The sequence below is a fragment of the Cajanus cajan genome, chromosome 10, assembly GCF_000230855.2.
Source record: "Cajanus cajan strain Asha chromosome 10, NIPB_CcT2T_4, whole genome shotgun sequence".
NCBI lineage: Eukaryota > Viridiplantae > Streptophyta > Magnoliopsida > Fabales > Fabaceae > Cajanus > Cajanus cajan.
The window spans coordinates 35625802-35650925 of NC_138526.1; the positions used below are offsets into that span (position 1 = coordinate 35625802).

At 32.8% G+C, this 25124-nt stretch overlaps 2 protein-coding genes across 2 annotated transcripts; both read left to right on the plus strand.

Moving 5' to 3' along the window:
• The first annotated feature begins 2913 nt into the window (after positions 1 to 2913).
• LOC145952833 (receptor like protein 21-like) lies at positions 2914 to 11879 on the plus strand. The gene is made up of 5 exons (XM_083065866.1): positions 2914 to 3381; positions 3570 to 3725; positions 3800 to 3874; positions 5305 to 5449; positions 10808 to 11879. Exons 1-5 carry the CDS (start codon positions 2934 to 2936, stop codon positions 10809 to 10811), a joined length of 828 nt encoding a protein of 275 aa, XP_082921992.1. The 5' UTR covers positions 2914 to 2933; the 3' UTR covers positions 10812 to 11879.
• Positions 11880 to 22409: 10530 nt separating this feature from the next.
• On the plus strand, positions 22410 to 23690 carry LOC109794341 (putative mitochondrial protein AtMg00810). Its single transcript, XM_083064827.1, has 2 exons — positions 22410 to 23018; positions 23079 to 23690. Exons 1-2 carry the CDS (start codon positions 22410 to 22412, stop codon positions 23688 to 23690), a joined length of 1221 nt encoding a protein of 406 aa, XP_082920953.1.
• Positions 23691 to 25124: the final 1434 nt, after the last annotated feature.

The window sequence follows — 25124 nt, forward strand, 5'->3', positions numbered from 1 at the left end:
TTTTTAAAATTTTTTTATGGGACCATAAATCACAAAAATAATAATGAAAATTGAATCTCTTAATGAAAAAGCAAGGAGTCTTATTAAATATAACAATGACTACTTGTTCTAATATATTTGTTTGCAATATATACAACTTAAATAACTTTTATAGTATATTATTAATTTTAAATTATATATTTAATAATGCAATATCTATGTAAATATTACATATATTATTTTGTGATATTAATTGCAAGCATATTATATATGTACATATTGTTTATATTTTTAATTTGTATTAATATACTGTTTAACATGTAATTTTTTTATGTATTTTATTACAAAATAAAAATAAAAATAATTTTAAATAATATAGAAAAATTAAAATTTAAAATAAGATATGAATTTATTAAAATTTATAAGTATAAAATATATTTAATATGAATATTTTTTAATAAAAATAAATAAAAATCGAGTCATGCGGTTCAACCAGTGACCCACCGGTTCAACCTTTGACCCACTGACCCAGTACCTTAACCGGTTCGATGACCGGTCCGGTTTTTAAAACTATGGTCTAAAGGAAAAAAAAAAGGTGGAAGAAAACTTAATTTTTGAACAAGAAGAAGAAGTTAATTCCAATATGCTTTAAGATGAATTAATAATTCTAGAAATAGAACATGAAATTTCTAAATGGACATTGTCTAAGTTAGAGATATCTTCCATGTACAAAACTTTGTGGAATGATATTTTTAAAACTGAATATGTAATTAAAACGGTAGAAAAGGATATTGAATTAAAATTAAGCTATGAATCCATGCCATTAATTTCTAAACACCTAATTATCGAACATATTAGAAGTTATAGATACCTCCATATAGGGTCTATTCAAGTAGCCATAAAACCTTTGTTTAGACTAGGAATTGACACCCCTATGTTTGTAGCTTTAAGAGTACCTCTTGGATTGAACTTTAGCCATGAGATTCTCTACTCAATAACTCATAGTGTATGTTGATTTTCAACAGTCCAATAATTAAATTAAAAGTTTTTAATGCATAGATCAAGTCTACAAGTTTTTTAAATAATTGGTGGATAATCATAAAAATATTTTATACGTTAAGTTAAATCTATATAATGAAGTATTATATGGTTTTGAATTTTTTTTAAATTTTTAAACTTGATCTATACATTAATAACTTTTAATTTAACAGTTTGATCGTTGAAATTTAACATACATCATGAGTTATTGAGTGAAATAACTTTACCAAGAGTTACTTATAGTAATTTGATCCCTCATCTTTCTATATATAGAGAAGGATCCACTTATTCCAAGTAAATTTTGATAGACTTATTCTATTTAATAATTAATATTATATATCAAATTTTGATAATTCAACCGTTAATTTAAAAATTCTTAATGCCTACATTAATTTAGTAAAATGTAATAAATTATTTTTCAAAACAATCACAACATGGGACTTTTTTATATATGTAATATACTATTTTTGTTTTTTATTTACCTAAATAACATACCTCCCATTTTATTTACCTACACATGTACCAATTTATTATGCATGGTGAGATGTTGGTTTACCACCAACCGATTTGTCACCTAAAAAGATTTGCAAATTGTTGAAATTCCTTTTGAGAAATGGGGTTTTTAGTAATCGATTTCTCAGTTAGGTTATATATATATATATATATATATATATATATATATATATATATATATATATATATATATTATATATATATGATTTTGTTGAACAGGAGCAACAACGAATTGTTCGTCAAAATCCAACAAAAAATAGACAAGCTCTAAGAGGTAGAACTGATGGACATAAACATCATTAGCATAGCACACGATATGTAATTTGTTGAGTGTCAACTGACTTACTTTATGGACTTTATTATGTCTCTATTAAGCTAATTTTTTTCATGTCACAACTATTTTTGTAAATTTTTTATGTCAATGAATCTAACGGTACCACTTTCTGGTCCTAAATATATTTGTAGCACGTTGAAAAAGTCATTCAAAATATGAAAAAAAAAATTAGACTTTTGCAATAATAAACTATGTCAACTGACTCACTTCATGAGCTTTTATTATGTTTCTACTAAGCTAATTTTTTTCATGTCACAATTATTTTCAATAATTTTTATGTCAATGAATTTAACAGTGTCACTTTCAAATCTCAAATATGTTTATAGCAGGTTGCAAAAGTCATTCAAAATTTTTGTAAAAAAAACTAGAATTTTATACCAACATTCGTTGATATATAATACAAAATTTAATGTAAATATTTCTTGTTATATAACTTAAATGTTTAACATGAATTAATTTAGTTTAATAAAAAAAATTTAAAAATTATTTTTTGGGACAATTTAAAACTATTTATCTATATTTATTAAAGAAAAGTTAAACAATTAAATAAACTAAACATATTTTTAAAAAAAGTATATTTTAAAATTTTAAATTATTTTATTTTTCTTAATTTATTTTCTTACATTAAAACTAAAATAATTTTTTAAAAAATTAAACATAAATTAAATGAAAACAAAAACTAAATTAAAAAAAAAAAAGTAATAACTCCAAGTGAGACAAATCGATTTTCACTTGACCGATTTCTCACAATGCAATAGTATCAATTGTATTTTTTTTTTTAAGTGAGAAATTAGTCGGTGGTGAATCTATTTCTCAACATCTATAGCAAATTAGTAGATTTAGGTAAATAAAGAAATAAATTATTTAGGTAAATAAATAAGAAAAAAAAAGAGTCCACTACATGGAGTCAGAAAAGTTGGGCGAAAGTGTTTTTGTTATTAATTTCTGTTCTTACGTCGTTGACTCAAAGTCATGAGTCCGTGTATAGACTAACTAGCTAGGTGGCTTCCTTTTTCAACAATTTAGGTAACAATAAAGCCAGGCATGGCCTTCCAGGGGACATATAAAAATGCTCAGAATCATGGCAAGAATATTGAGAAGTTCAATTAATGTCCTCTTGGAAATGGAGTTTCTTTGGAAGAAGCCATATTTGGTAGTGTTAGTAGCAATAATAGTACTAGCTCAAGTATCATGTAGCAATGGTTGCTTCAAAGAAGAGAAAGAGGCACTGTTGAATTTCAAGGCTATTTATGCCAACGAGTCTTCGCTTCCATCGTGGGTGGATGACCATGACCCAAAGACCAATTGCTGTGCCTGGGATTACATCACATGTGATTCCTCTTCTGGCCATGTCATCCATCTTTCTCTTAAAAGCCTGAATAAACATGTTGACCCTGGCTTTGATCGCCTTTGCTCTCAGACCACACCTTTAAACTGGTCCTTATTCCTAACCTTTAAGGAAATCACAACCCTTGATTTGTCCAATAATTGTTTTGATGCCATTCTCCTAAACCATGGTATGCTCTAACCAAAAATTTTCTCTATGTTTAACACCACCAACAAAACATGTCGGTTTATATATATGTTTAGTTGTATACTTTTGTGGGCAAGGAAGAGTTTAAGTTAAATTTACAGATTATAAGGTATAATATTCAATATTTTCTATTGTGTTTGGATCATCGATGTGACATTTTTGGTCTTTCAGAAAATAAAAGCAAGTCAACATTGAAGAAGCTAGAAACATTAGATCTCACTAGCAATTTTCTCAACGAGAGCATAATGGAACTCATGAGCTCCCTCCCATCCCTCAAAAATTTCATTCTTCGTAACAATGATATTGGCGAGCCCTTTTACACGAAAGGTATGAATGTAGGTAATTCTGCATTTCGCACTTGGAATTTAATTCTTAGATTCTAATATGTTATCTTTTGCTAGATTTATCACTTTTACAAAACTTGGAGCAGTTGGATTTGAGTTTCAATAATCTCAGCAGCTTCTTTACACCTCAAGGTACATACTGTGTTGCTTTTAGATGATTTGGGTTTCATACCTTTCATTAGTGATGCCATGAGTTCAACCCAACAGTTAATGTACATAACCTATCTAATCGGGTTGGGTTACACTTTTCAATTCTTCGATCCATATAATTCAACTTGTTCAACCTGTCAAATCAATGGATTACACGAGAGATTAAGATAAGTTGACTCATTGGATTAATTGATTAGGTCAAATCATTAGATTGATCTATATTTTTCTTTGACTTTTGTTTATTGATATTGATTTATTGATTTATGATATTTTATTTATGATTTATTTATTTTAAATTGTATTGTGCAAATAAAAATTATAAACACATTTTATTTTTGTGAAGTTTTGGCCAATCTAAGCAAGTTGGAAGTCCTTAAAGTACGTTTGTATTTATGTTGCTAAGATGAATCAACATCATTGTAAAGTATTGCTACTTGTCAGGCATTTTTTTTACTGTTAAGCATTTGTTTATTGTTGTTGAAATCAAATGCATGATATATTCACGAAGTTCAAGGGTTTCTGATTTAACATAGTAAATTATTAATACTTTTGGCCATTACTAATGACTTCAATTTACCCGTTATATCTTCATCTCTGATTTCCAACATTTTTTTTTCACTTTATATGATAAAAATATCTCATAGCAATCAATGTCTGGTTGAAGGAATAGAGTGCTCTATGGTTTAAGAGGACAACATTTTTACTCTTTTTCCTTGCTGTAATCAATGTTTTCTTTTACCAAGAAATGACACTTGGTAGTTTAAATTGTTCCTTTTATCAAGAACAGGTATACCAGTTATGAGTTCTTGAGCTTAACCTACTCAAATTATTTAAAAAATAACCTAATGAGAAACTGTGTAAAGTAAACCAATGGAAAACCTCCCTCTCGTAATTGAAGAAGGATCTTCTTGTTTCAATAAATGTAGGAGCTAAGTTTCTACAAACGGAAACTTGAAAGTAAAACCTTGTTAGTGTATGCAATTGGAAGAGTAGCATATATTGATATTGATATAGCAACTCAGTTATTATGCTAGCAATTGACAAAATTATTTCAATGTGTGAGTTACAATCTATCTATATTTATCTATCTATTTATAATATAAAAATTAAATTATTCTATATTACATCAACACATCAGTTTAAAATGTCTATAAAATATTATCATATTAGCAAAAATACTTATCTGTCATTATATATAGTTTTTCTTATGTTTGTTTCATTTAATAACGTCTCTCTTATGTTTGTTTCATTTTATAACGTCTCTCTTATTTTAATATATATCTCAATAACTACAAATTCTATATTTTCATATCTACAAACACTAAATATTTGGAATAAGGAGCTCTATAGCCCTCGTTCTTCTCCACTTACGACAGCTCACCTCTTTTATTGTTTCATATTCTCTATTGAAGCGAAAATCAATGGTCGCACCTCCATCACATACATCCAACAGTTGCGCCCAATTCAACCATTTTTTTTTCAAAACCTCGTGATAATCACTTCTTCGTCACATATGCGCAATAGTCGAACCTCCTTTTCAGATTGTCATAAAAAAAGGTAAGTGTGATTTCTTCTAATACATACTTTTTAGTTACGATAGAAAATTTACTAATATAGCAAACCAAAATTTAATCAATTTTTTTACTCAATTTGTTAAACTGAATCTCTTTGTTGGATTACTCATATATAAATTTAGATATTATATTTTTCAAATTGTTCCTTACCATCACCTTAGAATATTAAATTCTTATCTCTATTCTAATGTTAACAACACTTGATGATGACTTTCCAATATGGAATGACATTAAAATTGGAGTTGTAGTCATCTTGGGTAGGATTAATTTAAACATGAGATATTTTTTGTTTTAATTTCATTCTATTTTGTGCTGGATTTTTATTTAGTCACAAAATTTCTAATTCAACATTATTTTGTCGTTGAACTCTCATGGTAGATCACTAAGTTTAGATTCATAATTTCTTACACTCACTTTTGATAGTTTTTATTTGGAATTGAAAATGACAAATGCATGTCCAAATTATAACTTTTTTACTACCTTAATTTGTCATTTTACATATTCTCTATGAATTCCAACTATTTTTTTCATCTTTAAATATAAAATCACACTTTATTGAAATTAATTACAAAAATTGACAGTTATATGTTTTAATTGATATTAAATTCATAATTAATGCTAATTAATTATGATAAAATTCTATAATTTTTTTTACAAAATTTTATATACTATTTAACATAAAATAACTATTTAATTGTCATGAAAAGCTAATTGAGTGCTGACATAACTTAAACCTAAAATACCTATCATTAATACAATACAATAATGTCAAATTCGTAATTTGTATATAGACCTTTATAGTTCATAATAAATTAATAAATAATAATTACATACCATTTATTATTTTTTATAACTATCATTTTAACCAAATTATGTCTCTTAATTATGAATTAATATGTTGTTTAAGATATGTAAGTATCAAATAAATATAAAATCAAATTATTAGTTTCTTAATATGAATTGTAATAAAATATAATATCATGATTATATTTTATAAAAATTTGATTGAAATAAGACAATAACTTTATATGTGTTTTATATAAAATTGACATGATCTAATTGATGATCTAAGTTACCTTAATTGAGAAAAAATATATACATCATAACTCAGGAATATATATATATATATATATGTGTGTGTGTGCGCGCGTGTGCGTGTGCGTGTGCGTGTGCGTGTGCGTGTGCGTGTGCGTGTGCGTGTGCGTGTGCGTGTGCGTGTGTGTGTGTGTGATGGAGGAAAGTAAATTTATAAATTTATATGCACAATTTTTATTAAAATAGAAATTTTAATTATAATAGTGATATCGATAAACAATCAAACATTTAAATAATTTTTTTTCTTTATAACTACTTTTAATAAAATTAATGACTTATTCATTAATCTTTCTTTACAATACTTTGATATTAGTTCGATTTGTTCAAAATTTTGTTAAAAAGTTTATTATAGAATTGTTTGAACTGTGATCAAAATCAAGACTTCAAATATTAATCATTTGTATTTCATCATGTATTTTTTAATTTGTGATTATGATAAAGAAAAATAAGGTGGTTAAGGACAAAAGCATCCAACAAATACTTTTAAAATCAACAAAAATCTATCAATAAATATAAATAATTTAATATCAATTAATTTATTCATTTAAAAGTAATTTTAATTAATTAATTAATTAATAGACTAAAGAATTGAAATATAAAAATTTATAATATTACTAAATTTTGATATAAATATATATTAAAATATAAGATAAAAATTATAAATTTCGATAAATCATACAAAGCGCGGGTCCATGTCTAATCACATAAAAACCAAAAGCATATGACAAGTGTTTCATTTGGGCCATGTTGACAAAGATTTAACACTACCGATCTTTTGCAACACATTTATTTACTAAACAAGACAAAACATTGTACGTGAAATTGTGATCAATTGTGATTAGTAACAAGCCAAAAGTAACGTCATTCTATATCACAGTTAGACCTTGCAAGGCCATTCGGAGAACTAACGATATGGCGATATATATCACAAAGAGTAGATACATGGATTAATTTCACAAACAATTCCGCAAAATGAATTGTGTATTTGATAAAAATTAATATTTTATAAAATAAAAGTTTGATTCCACAATTCCACACCGGAAAATATCATATTATTATAGTATTTTGTTTATAAATACATATTACAAGAAATGTTACATATAATGACATACAAAAAGTATTATTATAAATATAATATATGTAGGTATATATTTATTTGACATATAGCTATGTACAGTTTTACTGTTGATTTTGAATGAGATTTAACAACATATTTTGTTTGTCACTATAATTTACTCACATTTTTTAACAATATATCAACATATATTGTATTTATTGTGTAGATAAAAGTAATTTTTAATGACACATATTGTGTCACTATAGGGTGTGTATCACTATATGATAATTTTCTTGTAGTGACAGGGAGAGAGAATAAGTAATGTAAAGTGAGAAGATATTAATATTTTATTAAAAGACTCTATATGAAGTGTACAAACTATATCAAATTATAATTCCTTATTTTATGGACATAACAACATCATTTGAAATTTTTTAAAAAAAATCATAACAACCTGATATTCAAAATGTAAATAACTAAAAGAAATCTCTACAAACTAGGAAACACACTATGACTTAATTAGCTTTTATAAGCACGTGTTCAACAAATCTCCTCCTTGCCTAACAACATGTATACTCCTAGTTTGGTTCTCAAAGATTCAAATCTGACTTTTGGAAGAGCTTTTGTTAAAACATCTGCACTTTGATATTTGATTATGCAATAAATTAGCTTGACTTCTTATCTTTACACATCTCTTAAGAAGAAGAACTTAATCTTAAAATGCCTTAGTCTTGCCATGAAAAATCATATTATTTGAAAGAGAAATAATTGCTTGATTTTCAACAAAAATCTATGTTGGCTTATTTTGCTTCATATGTAAATCAATAAGTATATGCCTAAGTCAAATAGCTTGACTCACAGCTGCAGTGGCTGCCACATATTTTTCCTCGATTAATTGTACTTTGAGTCACAATCTCTTGCTTCTTTGAACACCATGAGAACACACTTGAACAAAAACTAAAACAATAGTCTGTTGTACTTTTCATGTCATTAATTGATCCCACCCCAATCACTGCCACAATATCCATGAAATTGAAAATTCTATGAATGTTTATACATGATACCATAGTGTACAATGCCTTTGGTGTATCTAACAATTCGTTTGGCAACTTGAAGATGCACTTATTCACTAACACAATGCATAAATCTTGAAAGCATGCTTACTACAAACATGATATCAGGTTTGGTTGCAGTAAGATACATTAGACAACTAATTAGACTTCTATAATGGTGTTCATCTACCTTATCAGCACCATCATCTTTGCTAAATTTCTCCTTTTGTTTCATAGGAGTAGTGGTTGTAACACCCCAAATTTTTCTACTAATACTACGAATAATTATTATTTATTTTTATATTTATGAAGATTATTTCCGTATAATTATTTTGATTAATTAAATGTGTTTGATTGATTTTTTAAAGGTTTTTATTAATAATCATTTATGAAAATTATTTTGTATAATATTATTAATTATGATATTTTGTTATAATTATTATTTGAAGAAAAATATGTTTTAAATTGTATTGATATTTTATTTTAATTTGATATATATATATATATATATATATATATTATTTATTTATTAACTACTAATTATGGATTTCATAACCCCGGAACGGGCCGTTCCAACTCAAGCATTTATGAGTAAAATTTCAACCCAGAACGGGTCGTTCGTCTTTGGAAACGGGCCGTTCTGGATGTGATTTAAAAGAACGAAGTATTGACTCAGAATGAGCCGTTCCACCTTGAAACGGGTCGTTCCGAAAACCCCAGAACGGGCTGTTCTGGTTTTGGAACGAGTCGTTCTTGGAGAGGCTTTTGTACGTGTTCTACGGGCTCAGAACGGGCCGTTCCGGATTCGAAACAAGCCGTTCTGGCCGCGGCCTGATGCCTATCAATGCGTTCGGCACTCCAGAAAAACGCATTTTTCACTTTTGACCTTTTTCCTCCTTCCTCTCTGAAGACGAAAGGGAACCTAGAGGGGGCGACCAACAAGATTCAGCTCCTTCTTATCGAGGTAATGGGGGAGTGAGAAATCTTGCTCTGGGTGTGAGAATATATGTTGGGTAGTGGGATTGGCCCCAAATCCTGTGTATTGCTATATTTTTGTATGCTCGTGTATGAGGGGTTTCTCCCAATTGTATCTGTTTTGCTTATTATTTTTCTTATATGCAATTAATTATATGATTTTAGATTTCTATAGGTTCTTATGGGAAACCCTATGAGAAATAGACAAAATATGAATATTTTCTGTTTTGATTTCTGATTGCTCTATTGTATTCCTTGTTAAATGTAATGTGTAAGTATGTGATTAATTTTGAAAATAAATATGTTTTGATATGATTTAGAGTGCTCTATGGGTTCCTGCGGGAAACCCTATGAGAAATAGGCAAAATATGAATATTTTCTGTTTTGATTTCTGATTGTTCTGTTATATTCCTTGTTTGATGATATGTAAAAATATGTATTTAATTTTATAAATAAACGAGTTTTGATATAAATTAAAGTGCTCTGTGGAGGCTTTGTGAATATGATGAGATAATGTGAAATGTGATTGAGATATGAGATATGAAATGTGATAATGAAATATGATGATGAAATGTGATGATGTGAAATGACCATGGCAAATGATAATATGATATGAGAATGCATAGAGTCTTGATTGACATGCATCATTTGCATAAGTGTTTTAAGGGTACGATATGGAATACACCGCCAGAGAAGGCCCCCTAGTGTAAAAGCTTTGCGGATTAGTCCTTGGGGATAGCTCGGTTTGAAAGTCTCAGTCTCGCCCATTGTGTGCATGAGATGTATCTTGCGCGGCTTAACTATCCCGACGAGACTCTGGTAGTATATCCTTCTAGTGAGAGTGTGTAGAGGGTGTGACCCGGCATGTACTCCTAGGCTACTCTTCGTGTATTACTAGCGGCAATATGCCATGTGATGTTTTACTAGGGCCACATGCATGATAATATGTAGTCCGTGTCCATACATGTGCATTTTCAATGTTATATGATAAAGTGATGGTTTATGTCTTGGATGAGTGGGATGAAATATTGTTATTAACATATCTATGCTATATCTGTCTTGTTTGTGTTTGGCTATCCGGCGTATATTTCTATACCGTGAACCAGAGTGAGATGTTTCTCACTCCCTTTTCTCGTGTTGTTTTGTTTTGACTGTTATACAGGTGATCATCAGCGTGAGGCTGAAGATGTTGGTGATGAAGCTTAGGCTTCTATGTCAGGTTTTGCTCTGATAGGACATGTGACATCGGGACATAGATAGGATTAGTTTAAGATGTTCTTATTAAATTATTTTGGAAAATTCAATTTTCTTTCTTTGTAATTTTACCGGCATGTTATTTGGATTAAGTTTATGAATGTGAACTTTTTACCCTTACGTGGTTGGAAATTTGATTTTTATTGATGAAAAATTTTATTTTTTTTTATAATTACTGTATATGTATGTTGGGGTAGAGGGTGTCACATTAAGTGGTATCAGAGCAGGTCGATCCAATCGACCGTGTGTGTTATGTGCTTATCAGGACTCTGTTGTGTACTCTGACTGTGTCTTGTTTGTTGTGTACTATGATGATGTTGATGATGATGATGTTCTTCTTGTGTTGGTATTGTTGAGTTTGATGTTGTTAAGTTATTTTGTAATTAGAGGAATGATAGTCATGATAGTGTTAGCTAATACCATTATGATTGCTCTTCTTCATTCTTATGGTTGCTTATTTGTTTGATACTTCTTGCTTACATAAGAGGTAGTGGTTGAGTGATATCGCTTGTGTTGCAAGCATATGTGCGAGTAGTGGAACATTAGAAAGTCAAATGCAGGAGACATTTTTTTTTATTTGCCTCAGGTAATTTCGGGGACGAAATTTTTAAAAGGAGGAGTGAATTGTAACACCCCGAATTTTTCTACTAATACTACGAATAATTATTATTTATTTTTATATTTATGAAGATCATTTCCTTATAATTATTTTGATTAATTAAATGTGTTTGATTGATTTTTTAAAGGTTTTTATTAATAATCATTTATAAAAATTATTTTGTATAATATTATTAATTATGATATTTTTTTATAATTATTATTTGAAGAAAATTATGTTTTAAATTGTATTCAAGGACGGAGCCAAGGGGGGACCTACGGGTGCCACGGCCCCCCCAACAATTTTAATTTTTTTTTATATACATATATATTACTATATGGCACCCCCTATTTTTAATATAAACTCATATTTTTAATATAAACTCATATGTATATTACTATATGGCACCCCCTATATGGCACCCCCAGTATTGAAATCCTGGCTCCGTCCCTGATTGTATTGATATTTTATTTTAATTTGATATATATATATATATATATATATATATATATATTATTTATTTATTTATTAACTACTAATTCTAGATTCCATAGCCCCGGAACGGGCCGTTCCAGTTTGGAAACGGGCCGTTCGAACTCAAGCATTCATGAGTAAAATTTCAACCCAGAACGGGCCGTTCGACTTTGGGAACGGGCCGTTCTGGATGTGATTTAAAAGAACGAAGTATTGACTCAGAACGGGCCGTTCCACCTTAAAATGGGTCGTTCCGAAAACCCCAGAACGGGCCGTTCTGATTTTGGAACGGGCCGTTCTTGGAGAGGCTTTTGTACGTGTTCTACGGGCTCAGAACGGGCCGTTCCGGATTCGGAACAGGCCGTTCTGGCCACGGCCTGATGCCTATAAATGCGTTCCGACACTCCAGAAAAACGCATTTTTCACTTTTGACATTTTTCCTCCTTCCTCTCTGAAGACGAAGGGGAACCTAGAGGGGGCGACCAACAAGATTCAGCTCCTTCTTATCGAGGTAAGGGGGGAGTGAGAAATTTTGCTCTGGGTGTGGGAATATATGTTGGGTAGTGGGATTGGCTCCCAATCCTGTGTATTGCTGTATTTTTGTATGCTCATGTATGAGGGGTTTCTCCCAATTGTATCTGTTTTGCTTATTATTTTCTTATATGCAATTAATTATATGATTTTAGATTTCTATAGGTTCCTGTGGGAAACCCTATGAGAAATAGATAAAATATGAATATTTTCTGTTTTGATTTCTGATTGCTCTATTGTATTCCTTGTTAAATGTAATGTGTAAGTATGTGATTAATTTTGAAAATAAATATGTTTTGATATGATTTAGAGTGCTCTATGGGTTCTAGTGGGAAACCCTATGAGAAATAGGCAAAATATGAATATTTTCTATTTTGATTTCTGATTGTTCTGTTATATTCCTTCTAGTGAGAGTGTGCAGAGGGTGAGACTCTGGTAGTATATCCTTCTAGTGAGAGTGTGCAGAGGGTGTGACCCGGCATGTACTCCTAGACTACTCTTCGTGTATTGCTAGCGGCAATATGCCATGTGATGTTTTACTGGCGCCACATGCATGATAATATGTAGTCCGTGTCCATACATGTGCATTTTCAATGTTATATGATAAAGTGATGGTTTATGTCTTGGATGAGTGGGATGAAATATTGTTATTAACATATCTATGCTATATCTGTCTTGTTTGTGTTTGGCTATCCGGCGTATATTTCTATACCGTGAACCAGAGTGAGATGTTTCTCACTCCCTTTTCTCGTGTTGTTTTGTTTTGACTGTTATACAGGTGATCATCAGCGTGAGGCTGAAGATGTTGGTGATGAAGCTTAGGCTTCTATGTCAGGTTTTGCTCTGATAGGACATGTGACATCGGGACATAGATAGGATTAGTTTAAGATGTTCTTATTAAATTATTTTGGAAAATTCAATTTTCTTTCTTTGTAATTTTACCGGCATGTTATTTGGATTAAGTTTATGAATGTGAACTTTTTACCCTTACGTGGTTGGAAATTTGATTTTTATTGATGAAAAATTTTATTTTTTTTTATAATTACTGTATATGTATGTTGGGGTAGAGGGTGTCACATTAAGTGGTATCAGAGCAGGTCGATCCAATCGACCGTGTGTGTTATGTGCTTATCAGGACTCTGTTGTGTACTCTGACTGTGTCTTGTTTGTTGTGTACTATGATGATGTTGATGATGATGATGTTCTTCTTGTGTTGGTATTGTTGAGTTTGATGTTGTTAAGTTATTTTGTAATTAGAGGAATGATAGTCATGATAGTGTTAGCTAATACCATTATGATTGCTCTTCTTCATTCTTATGGTTGCTTATTTGTTTGATACTTCTTGCTTACATAAGAGATAGTGGTTGAGTGATATCGCTTGTGTTGCAAGCATATGTGCGAGTAGTGGTAGACAAGATATTGTGCTAATATTGTAGGAACTATTGAGGCCTTAGATTTGGGTAAGACGTTGATTTTTTTTTTTTAGTATATTAAGAGTTTACGGTTGGTGGAATTTTTAAAAGCTATAGTTGTAGCGCTTGAATCCAAGGATGATGTATGTTGAGAATTGGAGTTTTGATATTCTTAAGGAGAGATTGAAGTGTTGATGATTTCTAGAGTTTGATGGTTGCACGTTGACCTTTTATGGTTTAGGTAGCATGTGAATTTTATTTTCTAAGCCTTTTGTACTGAATATGTGAGTTGTTTGGTTTAGATTTGTAGTAGGAAACTTTGATATGAATTTGAGGTGTGAGTTTGGAAGGGTAGAGGTATTTTTGTGGGCTTAGATATATTGATATACTATTGCTGTTTGGTGTAGAGGATATTTTCGCTGCAGTTTTGTTGTGCCAGTATGAGTACCGTATTGACATATTTAGATTTTATGGTCTTCACAAAAGTTGTAGCCTTGGACGTTATCTTTCCAATGGAACTGAAATCAAGTAAAACGGAGGTCTAGAACTCTAGTTATAGCTACTTTGGTGATCAAAGGTCTAGCTGTAAGCGCTGAGTATATCTGCTGCGGTTTTTGAAATTTTTAGCTAAGAAGATGATCTTTTTAGAATCTTATGTCTTCGTAGGAGTTGTAGCTTATTCTCTTAGATTTCTTTTGAGATAGTTTTGAGATCATTTGGATGAGTATAAATCTCTAGGTATCATTTTCTTTGATCGTTGTTGAAGGGATATGTATGGTGTCATGATATTTTTGAATCGTTAGGCAATGCAAGGATAAGAATTGATTTTGTTAAGATGTTTTGGGGTGTTTTCATGTGGATTGAGAGGTTGTTTAAGGTTGTATGATGCTATGTGGTAAAGGTTGTTCATGTACATGCTTATGGATGGTATATTTGAAGGTTTAAAGTAGGTATTCTAATATGATTTAATATGCATGTATGTTGATATGTGGATAGATGACCTTAGGGATCAATTGGTGAATGTCGTGTGGTTAGTGAGATTGATCTTAGGGTGTGATATGATCATATTGTAGTTGAGGGTGGAGGTATATCCAAGACGGTTGTATGTTAAGTTATCTAAGTATTTCTATTTTATTTTATTTTATTTATTGATTTATTTATTTATTTTGATTGTATGAGGTAAGTTTTCTAGTTCCTGTAAATTCCAGTTGAGGTAAACATGGATCTGTCTCAGGTAGAAGTTGTGTTTAAGTGGGGAGATATCTAAGCCAGTTAGTGAGATAAGAGTTTTATGAGGTTAGCTTATTATTATTGGAGATTTATTAAGAAATTTCTAAGATAGCATTGCCCTTAACTACATTCACTAGGAGAGGAGTATTGTCTTTATGTGGGATAGTAAGTATGAGAGTAGTTCCAACTCTTAAGGCAAGATTGACTAGTGTTAATATTATTAGATTTTAGTAAGCCTTTTGTGGTATATAGTAGTACTTATAAGATGAATTTGGATGCATTGTTGATGCAAGAAGGAAAGGTAGTAGCTTGTGTTTCTAGGCAATTGAAAATTCATGAGAGGAACTACCTTATCTATGAGTTAGTGGTTATGATATTACATTAAGATTTGGAGACACTACTTATATGATTCTAAGCTTGAGGTATTTCGCGATTGTTAGAGTCTTAAAAATCTTTTGACCAAAAGAGATAGTTAGAATTTCTTAAGGACTAGGATTTTAATCTCAGTTGCTATCTAGGTAAAGGCAATGTGGTGACAGATGCCTTGAGTAGGATGATCTTTCATCTATCGTTTTGAGGATTTAAAGGTTAAATTTGATTGAAGAGTTTAGAGATTTAAGCTTGATTTGTGAGCTTACCCTTAGAAGCATTGAATTGAGTATGTCGAAGGTGACTAGTGAATTAATGGATGAGATTAGAGGAGCCTAAGAGTTAGACCCTTTCTTAGTGAACCAAGTGGAGAAGATTGGTAAGGGTATAGATAGCCCATTTCGAGTGGAAGTTGATGGTGTTTTGTGGTTTCAGGATAGAATCTGTGTCTAATAATCCCGAATTAAGAAAGATGATCTTAGAAGAAGGCAATAAGAGTAGTCTTAGTATTCACTTAGGAGCTATTAAGATGAATTAGGACCTTAGGAGGATGTATGAGAGTGGCGTAGTGGAAGCGTGGTGGTCTAAGGTGAGGAGAGGAGTAGAGGAAGTTGTGGACTCGTGTGTAGTATTCCAGAAGTCTAAGGTGGAACATTAGAAAGTCAAATGCAGGAGACATTTTTTTTTATTTGCCTCAGGTAATTTCGGGGACGAAATTTTTAAAAGGAGGAGTGAATTGTAACACCCCGAATTTTTCTACTAATACTACGAATAATTATTATTTATTTTTATATTTATGAAGATCATTTCCTTATAATTATTTTGATTAATTAAATGTGTTTGATTGATTTTTTAAAGGTTTTTATTAATAATCATTTATAAAAATTATTTTGTATAATATTATTAATTATGATATTTTTTTATAATTATTATTTGAAGAAAATTATGTTTTAAATTGTATTGATATTTTATTTTAATTTGATATATATATATATATATATATATATATTATTTATTTATTTATTAACTACTAATTCTAGATTCCATAGCCCCGGAACGGGCCGTTCCAGTTTGGAAACGGGCCGTTCGAACTCAAGCATTCATGAGTAAAATTTCAACCCAGAACGGGCCGTTCGACTTTGGGAACGGGCCGTTCTGGATGTGATTTAAAAGAACGAAGTATTGACTCAGAACGGGCCGTTCCACCTTAAAATGGGTCGTTCCGAAAACCCCAGAACGGGCCGTTCTGATTTTGGAACGGGCCGTTCTTGGAGAGGCTTTTGTACGTGTTCTACGGGCTCAGAACGGGCCGTTCCGGATTCGGAACAGGCCGTTCTGGCCACGGCCTGATGCCTATAAATGCGTTCCGACACTCCAGAAAAACGCATTTTTCACTTTTGACATTTTTCCTCCTTCCTCTCTGAAGACGAAGGGGAACCTAGAGGGGGCGACCAACAAGATTCAGCTCCTTCTTATCGAGGTAAGGGGGGAGTGAGAAATTTTGCTCTGGGTGTGGGAATATATGTTGGGTAGTGGGATTGGCTCCCAATCCTGTGTATTGCTGTATTTTTGTATGCTCATGTATGAGGGGTTTCTCCCAATTGTATCTGTTTTGCTTATTATTTTTCTTATATGCAATTAATTATATGATTTTAGATTTCTATAGGTTCCTGTGGGAAACCCTATGAGAAATAGATAAAATATGAATATTTTCTGTTTTGATTTCTGATTGCTCTATTGTATTCCTTGTTAAATGTAATGTGTAAGTATGTGATTAATTTTGAAAATAAATATGTTTTGATATGATTTAGAGTGCTCTATGGGTTCTAGTGGGAAACCCTATGAGAAATAGGCAAAATATGAATATTTTCTATTTTGATTTCTGATTGTTCTGTTATATTCCTTCTAGTGAGAGTGTGCAGAGGGTGAGACTCTGGTAGTATATCCTTCTAGTGAGAGTGTGCAGAGGGTGTGACCCGGCATGTACTCCTAGACTACTCTTCGTGTATTGCTAGCGGCAATATGCCATGTGATGTTTTACTGGCGCCACATGCATGATAATATGTAGTCCGTGTCCATACATGTGCATTTTCAATGTTATATGATAAAGTGATGGTTTATGTCTTGGATGAGTGAGATGAAATATTGTTATTAACATATCTATGCTATATCTGTCTTGTTTGTGTTTGGCTATCCGGCGTATATTCCTACACCGTGAGCCAGAGTGAGATGTTTCTCACTCCCTTTTCTCGTGTTGTTTTGTTTTGACTGTTATACAGGTGATCATCAGCGTGAGGCTGAAGATGTTGGTGATGAAGCTTAGGCTTCTATGTTAGGTTTTGCTCTGATAGGACATGTGACATCGGGACATAGATAGGATTAGTTTAAGATGTTCTTATTAAATTATTTTGGAAAATTCAATTTTATTTCTTTGTAATTTTACCGGCATGTTATTTGGATTAAGTTTATGAATGTGAACTCTTTACCCTTACGTGGTTGGAAATTTGATTTTTATTGATGAAAAATTTTATTTTTTTATAATTACTGTATATGTATGTTGGGGTAGAGGGTGTCACAGTGGTACTTTTACAATTCTCCATCTTGAACTTTTTCAATATTTTTTTTGCATACTTCATTTGGCATACAAAGACTCCATCTTGATATTGTTTTACTTTCATTCCCAAAAAAAAAAGATATCAAACCAAGATTTGTCATCTCAGATACTTTGAGCATTTCAACTTTGAACTTCGTTATTAGCTGATCACTGGTGTCTGTCACAAGTAAGTCATCAAGATAGACAGAAACTATGATTAAATTAACACCGTCCGTTTTCACATATAATGTAGCTTTAGTTGGACTTTTAACAAATCCAAGATTTTGAAGATAATCATCAATTCTACGATACCAAGCCCTATGGGGCCGTTTAAGACCATACAATGCCTTCTTTAGCTTGTAAACCTTGTCTTCTTGTCCCTTAACTTAAAATCCATTTGACTACTTCACAAATATCTCCTCTTGCAAATTACCATTTAAAAATGAAGATTTTACATTTAAATGGTAAATTTTCCATCCTTTGTGTGCAACCAAAGCAAGCAACAATATGATTGTATCAAGGTGTACAATGGGGGCAAATGTTTCTGAAAAATCTACCCAAAACACTTGAGTATATCCTTTCACTACTAATCTAGCCTTGTATTTGTATATAGAATAATCTAAATTAAGTTTGGTTCTATAAACCCATTTGACTCTTATGGGTTGTTTGTGTTGCAAACTATCCACCATCTCCTATGTGTCATTTTTTTAATCATTTTGAGCTCTTCCTCCATAGCTTTAATCGATTGTTCATCCTTTTCAACTTCTTCGAATTCTTCGGGTTCTAATAGGGTGATATTACACTTTTGATAAATCTCAGATAAAGATCTTGTGCCTCTAATAAGAATGTCATCAAGGAATTATGGGTTTTCTAGCAGTTACTTCCTTATTGATTCCTCATAACTCCATTGTTGTTCTTCTATGAATTGACTCTTTACTCACAAGAGTTTTTCCATTTTGTGGTTGAAAAATTCTGTAAGCTTTGGAAGTGTTGTTGTATCTAATGAAAACTCTAAGTTTAGCCTTTTTGTCAAGTTTGTCTCTTTTAATCTGTAGAACATAAGAGAAAAAAACACAAAAAAAATACAACAATGCTTTTAGCCTCTACCCACAGCTTTTTTGGCAACTCTTTATCACGTAGCATACACCTTGTCATCTCCATGATACTTCTATTTTTTATTTCACTCACACCATTTTGTTATGGAGTGTATGTTAATGAGGGAATCAATTACGATTACTGTTTCTTATTATATATTATGTATTTTAGGAATAGCAATCAATTTATTTATTACATATAATTAGACTTCCTACAAATTAGGAATTAGATTTATTCTATCATAAATAATTGAAAACATCTTTGTACTATTTATTGAGAAGAAGGGAATGAGATAGGCATCAAAGGCCAACTTTTCTGACATGGTATCACGAGTCAGGTTTTCTAGCCTGTAATTATCTCTCAGTTCGTTTAGGGCTCATGCCTCTGGTTTATGTTTCAGTCCATGCTTCTCTCAGCCGTTTAGGGCTCGTGCTTCTCGTTCGTGCTTCACTTCTTGTTCGTGCTTCTGGTTCGAGGTTCACTTTTGTTTTCTCCCGTTCTTGTTCGTGTCTTCATGGCTATGGAGAATTTCTGTATCCATTTCAGCGGCAAAAATTATGCTGCCTGGGAGTTTCAGTTCAAGATGTTCGTGAAAGGGAAGGGGATGTGGGGTCACATCGACGGGTCCTCTACTGCCCTCACAGACAACGCTGCTTTGACAGCTTGGGAGACCAAGGATGCACAAGTTATTTCTTGGATTCTTGGTTCCATTGAGCCTCAATTGGTTAATAATCTACGTTCGTTTTCGAATGCCAAATCCATGTGGGATTACTTGAAGCAAATTTACAATCAAGATAATGCCGCAAAACGCTTTCAGCTAGAGCTTAACATTGCAAATTATAAACAGGGTGATATGTCCATTCAGGACTATTACTCTGGTTTTCTTAATTTATGGGCAGAACATTCAGCCATCTTACATTCTAAGGTTCCTACAGAATCACTGCCTGCCATTCACACCGTTTATGAGGTTAGTAAACGTGACCAATTTCTCATGAAACTTCGACCAGAATATGAAGCTGCTCGTGCTGCACTGTTGAACCGCCATTCGGTTCCTTCTCTAGAAGTTTGCGTTGGTGAATTACTTAGGGAGGAACAACGCCTACTTACCCAAGTCTCCATGTCTGATATTTCTGATGTTACGATCGCCTATTCTGCTCAAGGTCAAAGCAAAAGTCATGACATGCGGCAGATCCAATGTTTCTCTTACAAATAGTTCGGTCATATTGCTCGAAATTGCACTAAAAAATTTTGTAACTACTACAAACAGCGTGGTCATATTATCACCGAGTGCCCCACAAGACCAACAAAACGTCCCTTGAAAGCCTTTACTGCCACGGCTGGTTCAGCATGTCCCTCTTCTGTTCCTAAAACCTACAACAATAGTGTTTTGACTACGGATATGATGCAACAAGTGGTACTATCTGCTCTTTCTATCTTAGGCATCACGGGTAAGTCTACCGCCACTTCTTCCCCTTGGTTTGTTGATTCTGGGGCTTCTAATCATATGACTGGATCTCCTAAACATTTGCACAATGTTCACTCTTACAATGGCACGGAAAAAATTCAAATTGCGGACGGTAATACTCTTTCTATAGCTGCTGTTGGAGACATTAATTCTTTCTTTCGAAATGTACTTGTGTCTCCTGGTTTATCGTCCAATTTAATCTCAGTTGGTCAATTGGTGGATACTAATTGTAGTGTTCATTTTTCTCGGGCTGGTTGCTTGGTGCAGGATCAGGTGTCGAAGACAGTGATTGCGAAGGGGCCTAAGGTGGGGAGATTGTTTCCGCTCCAATTTACTTCTCCTAGTTTTTCATCCTTTGTTTGTAATAATGTTCCCAACACATTTCTGACTTGGCATAAAAAATTGGGACACCCAAACTCTGTTGTTTTGTCGCATTTAATAAAATCTAGTTTGATAGGCAATAAAAATATTATTTCTTCTTCGTCCCTTCCTTGTTCTATGTGTAAACTTTTCCCTCTTCTGCTCATCGTGCTGATAAATGCTTTGATATTATTCATAGTGATGTTTGGGGTGTGTCTCCTGTTTTATCTCATGCTCAATACAAATATTTTGTGATGTTTATTGATAACTATAGTCGATATACTTGGGCTTACTTTCTTAGATCCAAAGCTGAGGTTTTCACCATGTTTAAGAACTTTTTAGCTTATGTTGAGACCCAATTTCACACCAAGATTAAGACCTTGCGTAGTGACTCTGGCGGGGAGTATCTTTCTCATCAATTTCAAGAGTACCTTCAACAACATGGGATTATCTCTCAACGCTCTTGTCCCTATACACCTCAACAAAATGGCATTGCAGAACATAAGAATTGCCATTTGCTTGATGTCACTCGGTCCCTACTTTTTGATGGCTCTGTTCCACCTAAATTTTGGGTTGAAGCCTTATCCGCTGCTATTTTTTTTATCAACCGTCTTCCATCTTAGGTTCTTGGGCTTGATTCCCCTTACTTTCGTCTATTTAATGTTCATCCTGATTACCATAATCTCCATCCTTTTGGTTGTGTTTGTTTTGTCCATTTACCACCTCTTGATCATCATAAACTTGGGGCTTAATCTGTCCAATGTGCTTTTCTTGGTTATAGTCCTACTCACAAAGGATTTGTGTGTTATGATGCCACTGCTTCTCGCTTACACATATCTCGGAATGTGGTTTTCTTTGATCATCAATATTTTTTTCAGTCTCCTATTACTTCTAATGGCTTTGTTACCCTTCCAAATTTTTCTAATGGTTCTCGTCCTATAGAACGCTTCAAACCAGGTTATTTATGTTCGACGACAGCCTACCCCGCCCCTTCGTGATGCTGATTTGCCACATGAACCTGCTTCGTTAGCAGAACGTAGATCACGATGCATTATTCGTCCCCCAGATAGGTATGGCTTTGAGGCTATTTCTCTTACTGCTACTTTATCTGGTATATCTATTCCTACATGTTATTCACAAGCAGTTAAGGATGCTCGTTGGGTGAAAACAATGCAAGAGGAGCTTCAAGCCTTACAGGAGAATTTCACATGGGACATTATTCCTCGCCCACCTGGTGTTAAGCCTATCGGATGCAAATGGGTGTATTCTGTGAAGTTGAATTCTGATGGCACTCTTAATCGTTATAAGGCTCGATTGGTCGCCTTGGGTAACAAACAATAATATGGGGTGGATTATGACGAGACATTTGCCCTAGTGGCAAAAATGACTTCCATCCGCACAATTCTATGTCTTGCTGCCTCTCAAAGATGGCCACTTCATCAAATGGATGTGAAGAATGCCTTCCTTCATGGTGACCTAATAGAGGATATTTACATGACTCTACCTCAGGGCTTGTTTTCTCCTTCCACTAACGTGTGCAAGCTAAAACGCTCTTTATACGGCCTACGACAAGCACCTAGGGCATGGTTTGAGAAGTTTCGATCCACTCTTCTTGGATTCTCCTTTGTTCAAAGTCAATATGATTCTTCTTTATTCATTCACCATACGACAACTGGTATTTTTCTTCTTCTCATTTATGTTGATGATATGGTAATTACGGGTTCTGATCATACATCCATCCAGCATCTTAAAGAGCAACTCAAGGCTTCTTTTCATATGAAAGACCTCGGTCCTCTTCGTTATTTCTTAGGTCTCGAGGTTTCCATGGACTCTAAAGGTCTCTTTCTCCATCAACATAAATATGTTGAAGACTTGATTTCTCTCGCGGGTCTACACTCTACTACACCGGTGGATACTCCTCTTGAGATTAATGTCAAATATCATCGTGATGAGGGTGATCTTCTATCGGATGCTTTACTATATCGACAGTTGGTAGGTAGTCTTAATTATTTGACTATTACCCGCCCTGACATTGCTTTTGCAGTTTAACAGGTGAGTCAATTTATGCACACTCCACGTCATCATCATTTAGCTACTGTTCGTCGCATTATACGTTATCTGAAAGGTACCTCTATGCGTGGTCTTTTCTTTCCCAACGACTCCCAAACTACCTTGGTGGGATATAATGATGCTGATTGGGCTGGTTGTGCTGATACTCGGAGATCAGTCACTGGTTATTGTATGTTCCTTGGGCCTGCATTGATTTCCTGGAAAAGTAAAAAGCAGTCTCGTGTCTCTAAGTCCTCCACCGAATCTGAGTATCGGGCTATGTCAACAGCTTGTTCTGAGATTATTTGGCTTCGTGGTCTTTTGGCTGAGCTTGGATTCCCTCAAACAGATGCAACACCTCTCCATGCTGACAACACTAGTGCCATTCAAATTGCTACCAATTCAGTCTTTCATGAGCGCACTAAGAATATTAAAGTGGATTTCCATTCTATTCGAGAAGCTTTGGACAATCATGTTATCTCCCTTCCTCATGTCACCTCACAACTTGAGCTTGCAAACATATTTACCAAGGCTGTTCCTCGTCCACAACATCAATATCTAGTTCACAAATTGATGCTTCTTGATCATCCGCATCAATTTGAGGGGGGATGTTAATGAGGGAATCAATTACGATTACTGTTTCCTATTATATATTATGTATTTTAGGAATAGCAATCAATTTATTTATTACATATAATTAGACTTCCTACAAATTAGGAATTAGATTTATTCTATCATAAATAATTAAAAACATCTTTGTACTATTTATTGAGAAGAAGGGAATGAGATAGGCATCAAAGGCCAACTTTTCTGACAGTGTACGGTATAGTGAGTTGGTGCTCAATTCCAGCTTCTTCACAAAATTTATCAAAAATAGTTTTTTGTGTATTCTTTTCCATTTTTAGACTTTACTATTTGTAACTTGCAACCACTTTGATTTTCTACCAATGCTTTATATTTACAAAAAATGTTAGCAACCTCGATTTTGGATTTAAAGAAGAAAATCCAACAAAATCAGGTATAATCATCAATTCATGTAATATAGTATTTATTACCATTTAGAGATGATACACTCTAAGGTCCTCCAATATCTGTATGTACTAGTTGTAGCTTGTATCTTACTTTCCATTTTGCTTGAGGAAATGGTCTTCTAACTAGCTTTCCATATTGACAAGCCACACAATCAACCATCTCATTTTCAAGTATTGTCACACCATTAACCAAGGCATGTTTCTACATGTACAACAACCCATTAAGATGAAAATGCATGAGTCTCTTGTGCCATAATTTAGCATTGTCGGTTATGCTCAAAAAAGCAATTTGCTCCTCCTCCATCAGATTTACAGCATATAGCTTTTAGATCTCATTTTCATCTTGAATACATTCAAGCCTATCAAGCTTTTAATAGCTAGCAATGGTCCTTTTCCCCTTGACTAAGATGAAATCATTATTTCCAATTTTTACTTTGGAAACAATGTTTTTTTTCAAGCTCTTTAAAAAGTTTTTGGTCATTGGTCATATGATTTGTGCAACCGCTATCTATTAACTATAAGTCACCAGAACTATTGCCTGTAGCAAAGCATGTTGCAACAAAAAGTTGCTCATTTTCATGTTCCTCCATTGACACCTTTGCCTCCTCTGCTATAAACTTGCTAATTTGCTCTATATGGCCCATATTACCATATTTTCTACATTTGACATTTGGCCTCTACCAACACCTTTTTTGAGGATGATTTGTCTTTTATTCAATGTGGACAAGGAGGAAAGTCTTGCCTTGTTGCTTGTTGAAGTCTTCTGGTTTTTTGTTCTTCCATTTGTTGTTTTCCTTGTGATAGACTATGGCCAAGGCCAAGGAATCCAAGAGGTGATATACTAAAAGAACCAAGAGGAATGGGATGATCTTAAAGACCTTTTTCTTATGTTTGTACATATAGTAGCTCTTTTGTATAGGTTATTTTTGCCTTTGTACATGTGAGGCACTTTACTTGCTTTTTCTAGTGTTTGTATATTGATTTTAAGGTAGGCTACTTGGAGAGTTTAACTCCATTT

Excerpts from the sequence above, each read along its gene's own strand:
- LOC145952833 (XM_083065866.1), top strand. The coding sequence starts at position 2,934 with ATGCTCAGAATCATGGCAAGAATATTGAGAAGTTCAATTAATGTCCTC. Across the intron at positions 3,382-3,569 it reads TGCCATTCTCCTAAACCATG|AAAATAAAAGCAAGTCAACA; the intron begins GTATGCTCTAAC and ends TTGGTCTTTCAG. Across the intron at positions 3,875-5,304 it reads CAGCTTCTTTACACCTCAAG|CGAAAATCAATGGTCGCACC; the intron begins GTACATACTGTG and ends TCTCTATTGAAG.
- LOC109794341 (XM_083064827.1), top strand. The coding sequence starts at position 22,410 with ATGACTTCCATCCGCACAATTCTATGTCTTGCTGCCTCTCAAAGATGG. Across the intron at positions 23,019-23,078 it reads CTTTACTATATCGACAGTTG|GTGAGTCAATTTATGCACAC; the intron begins GTAGGTAGTCTT and ends GCAGTTTAACAG.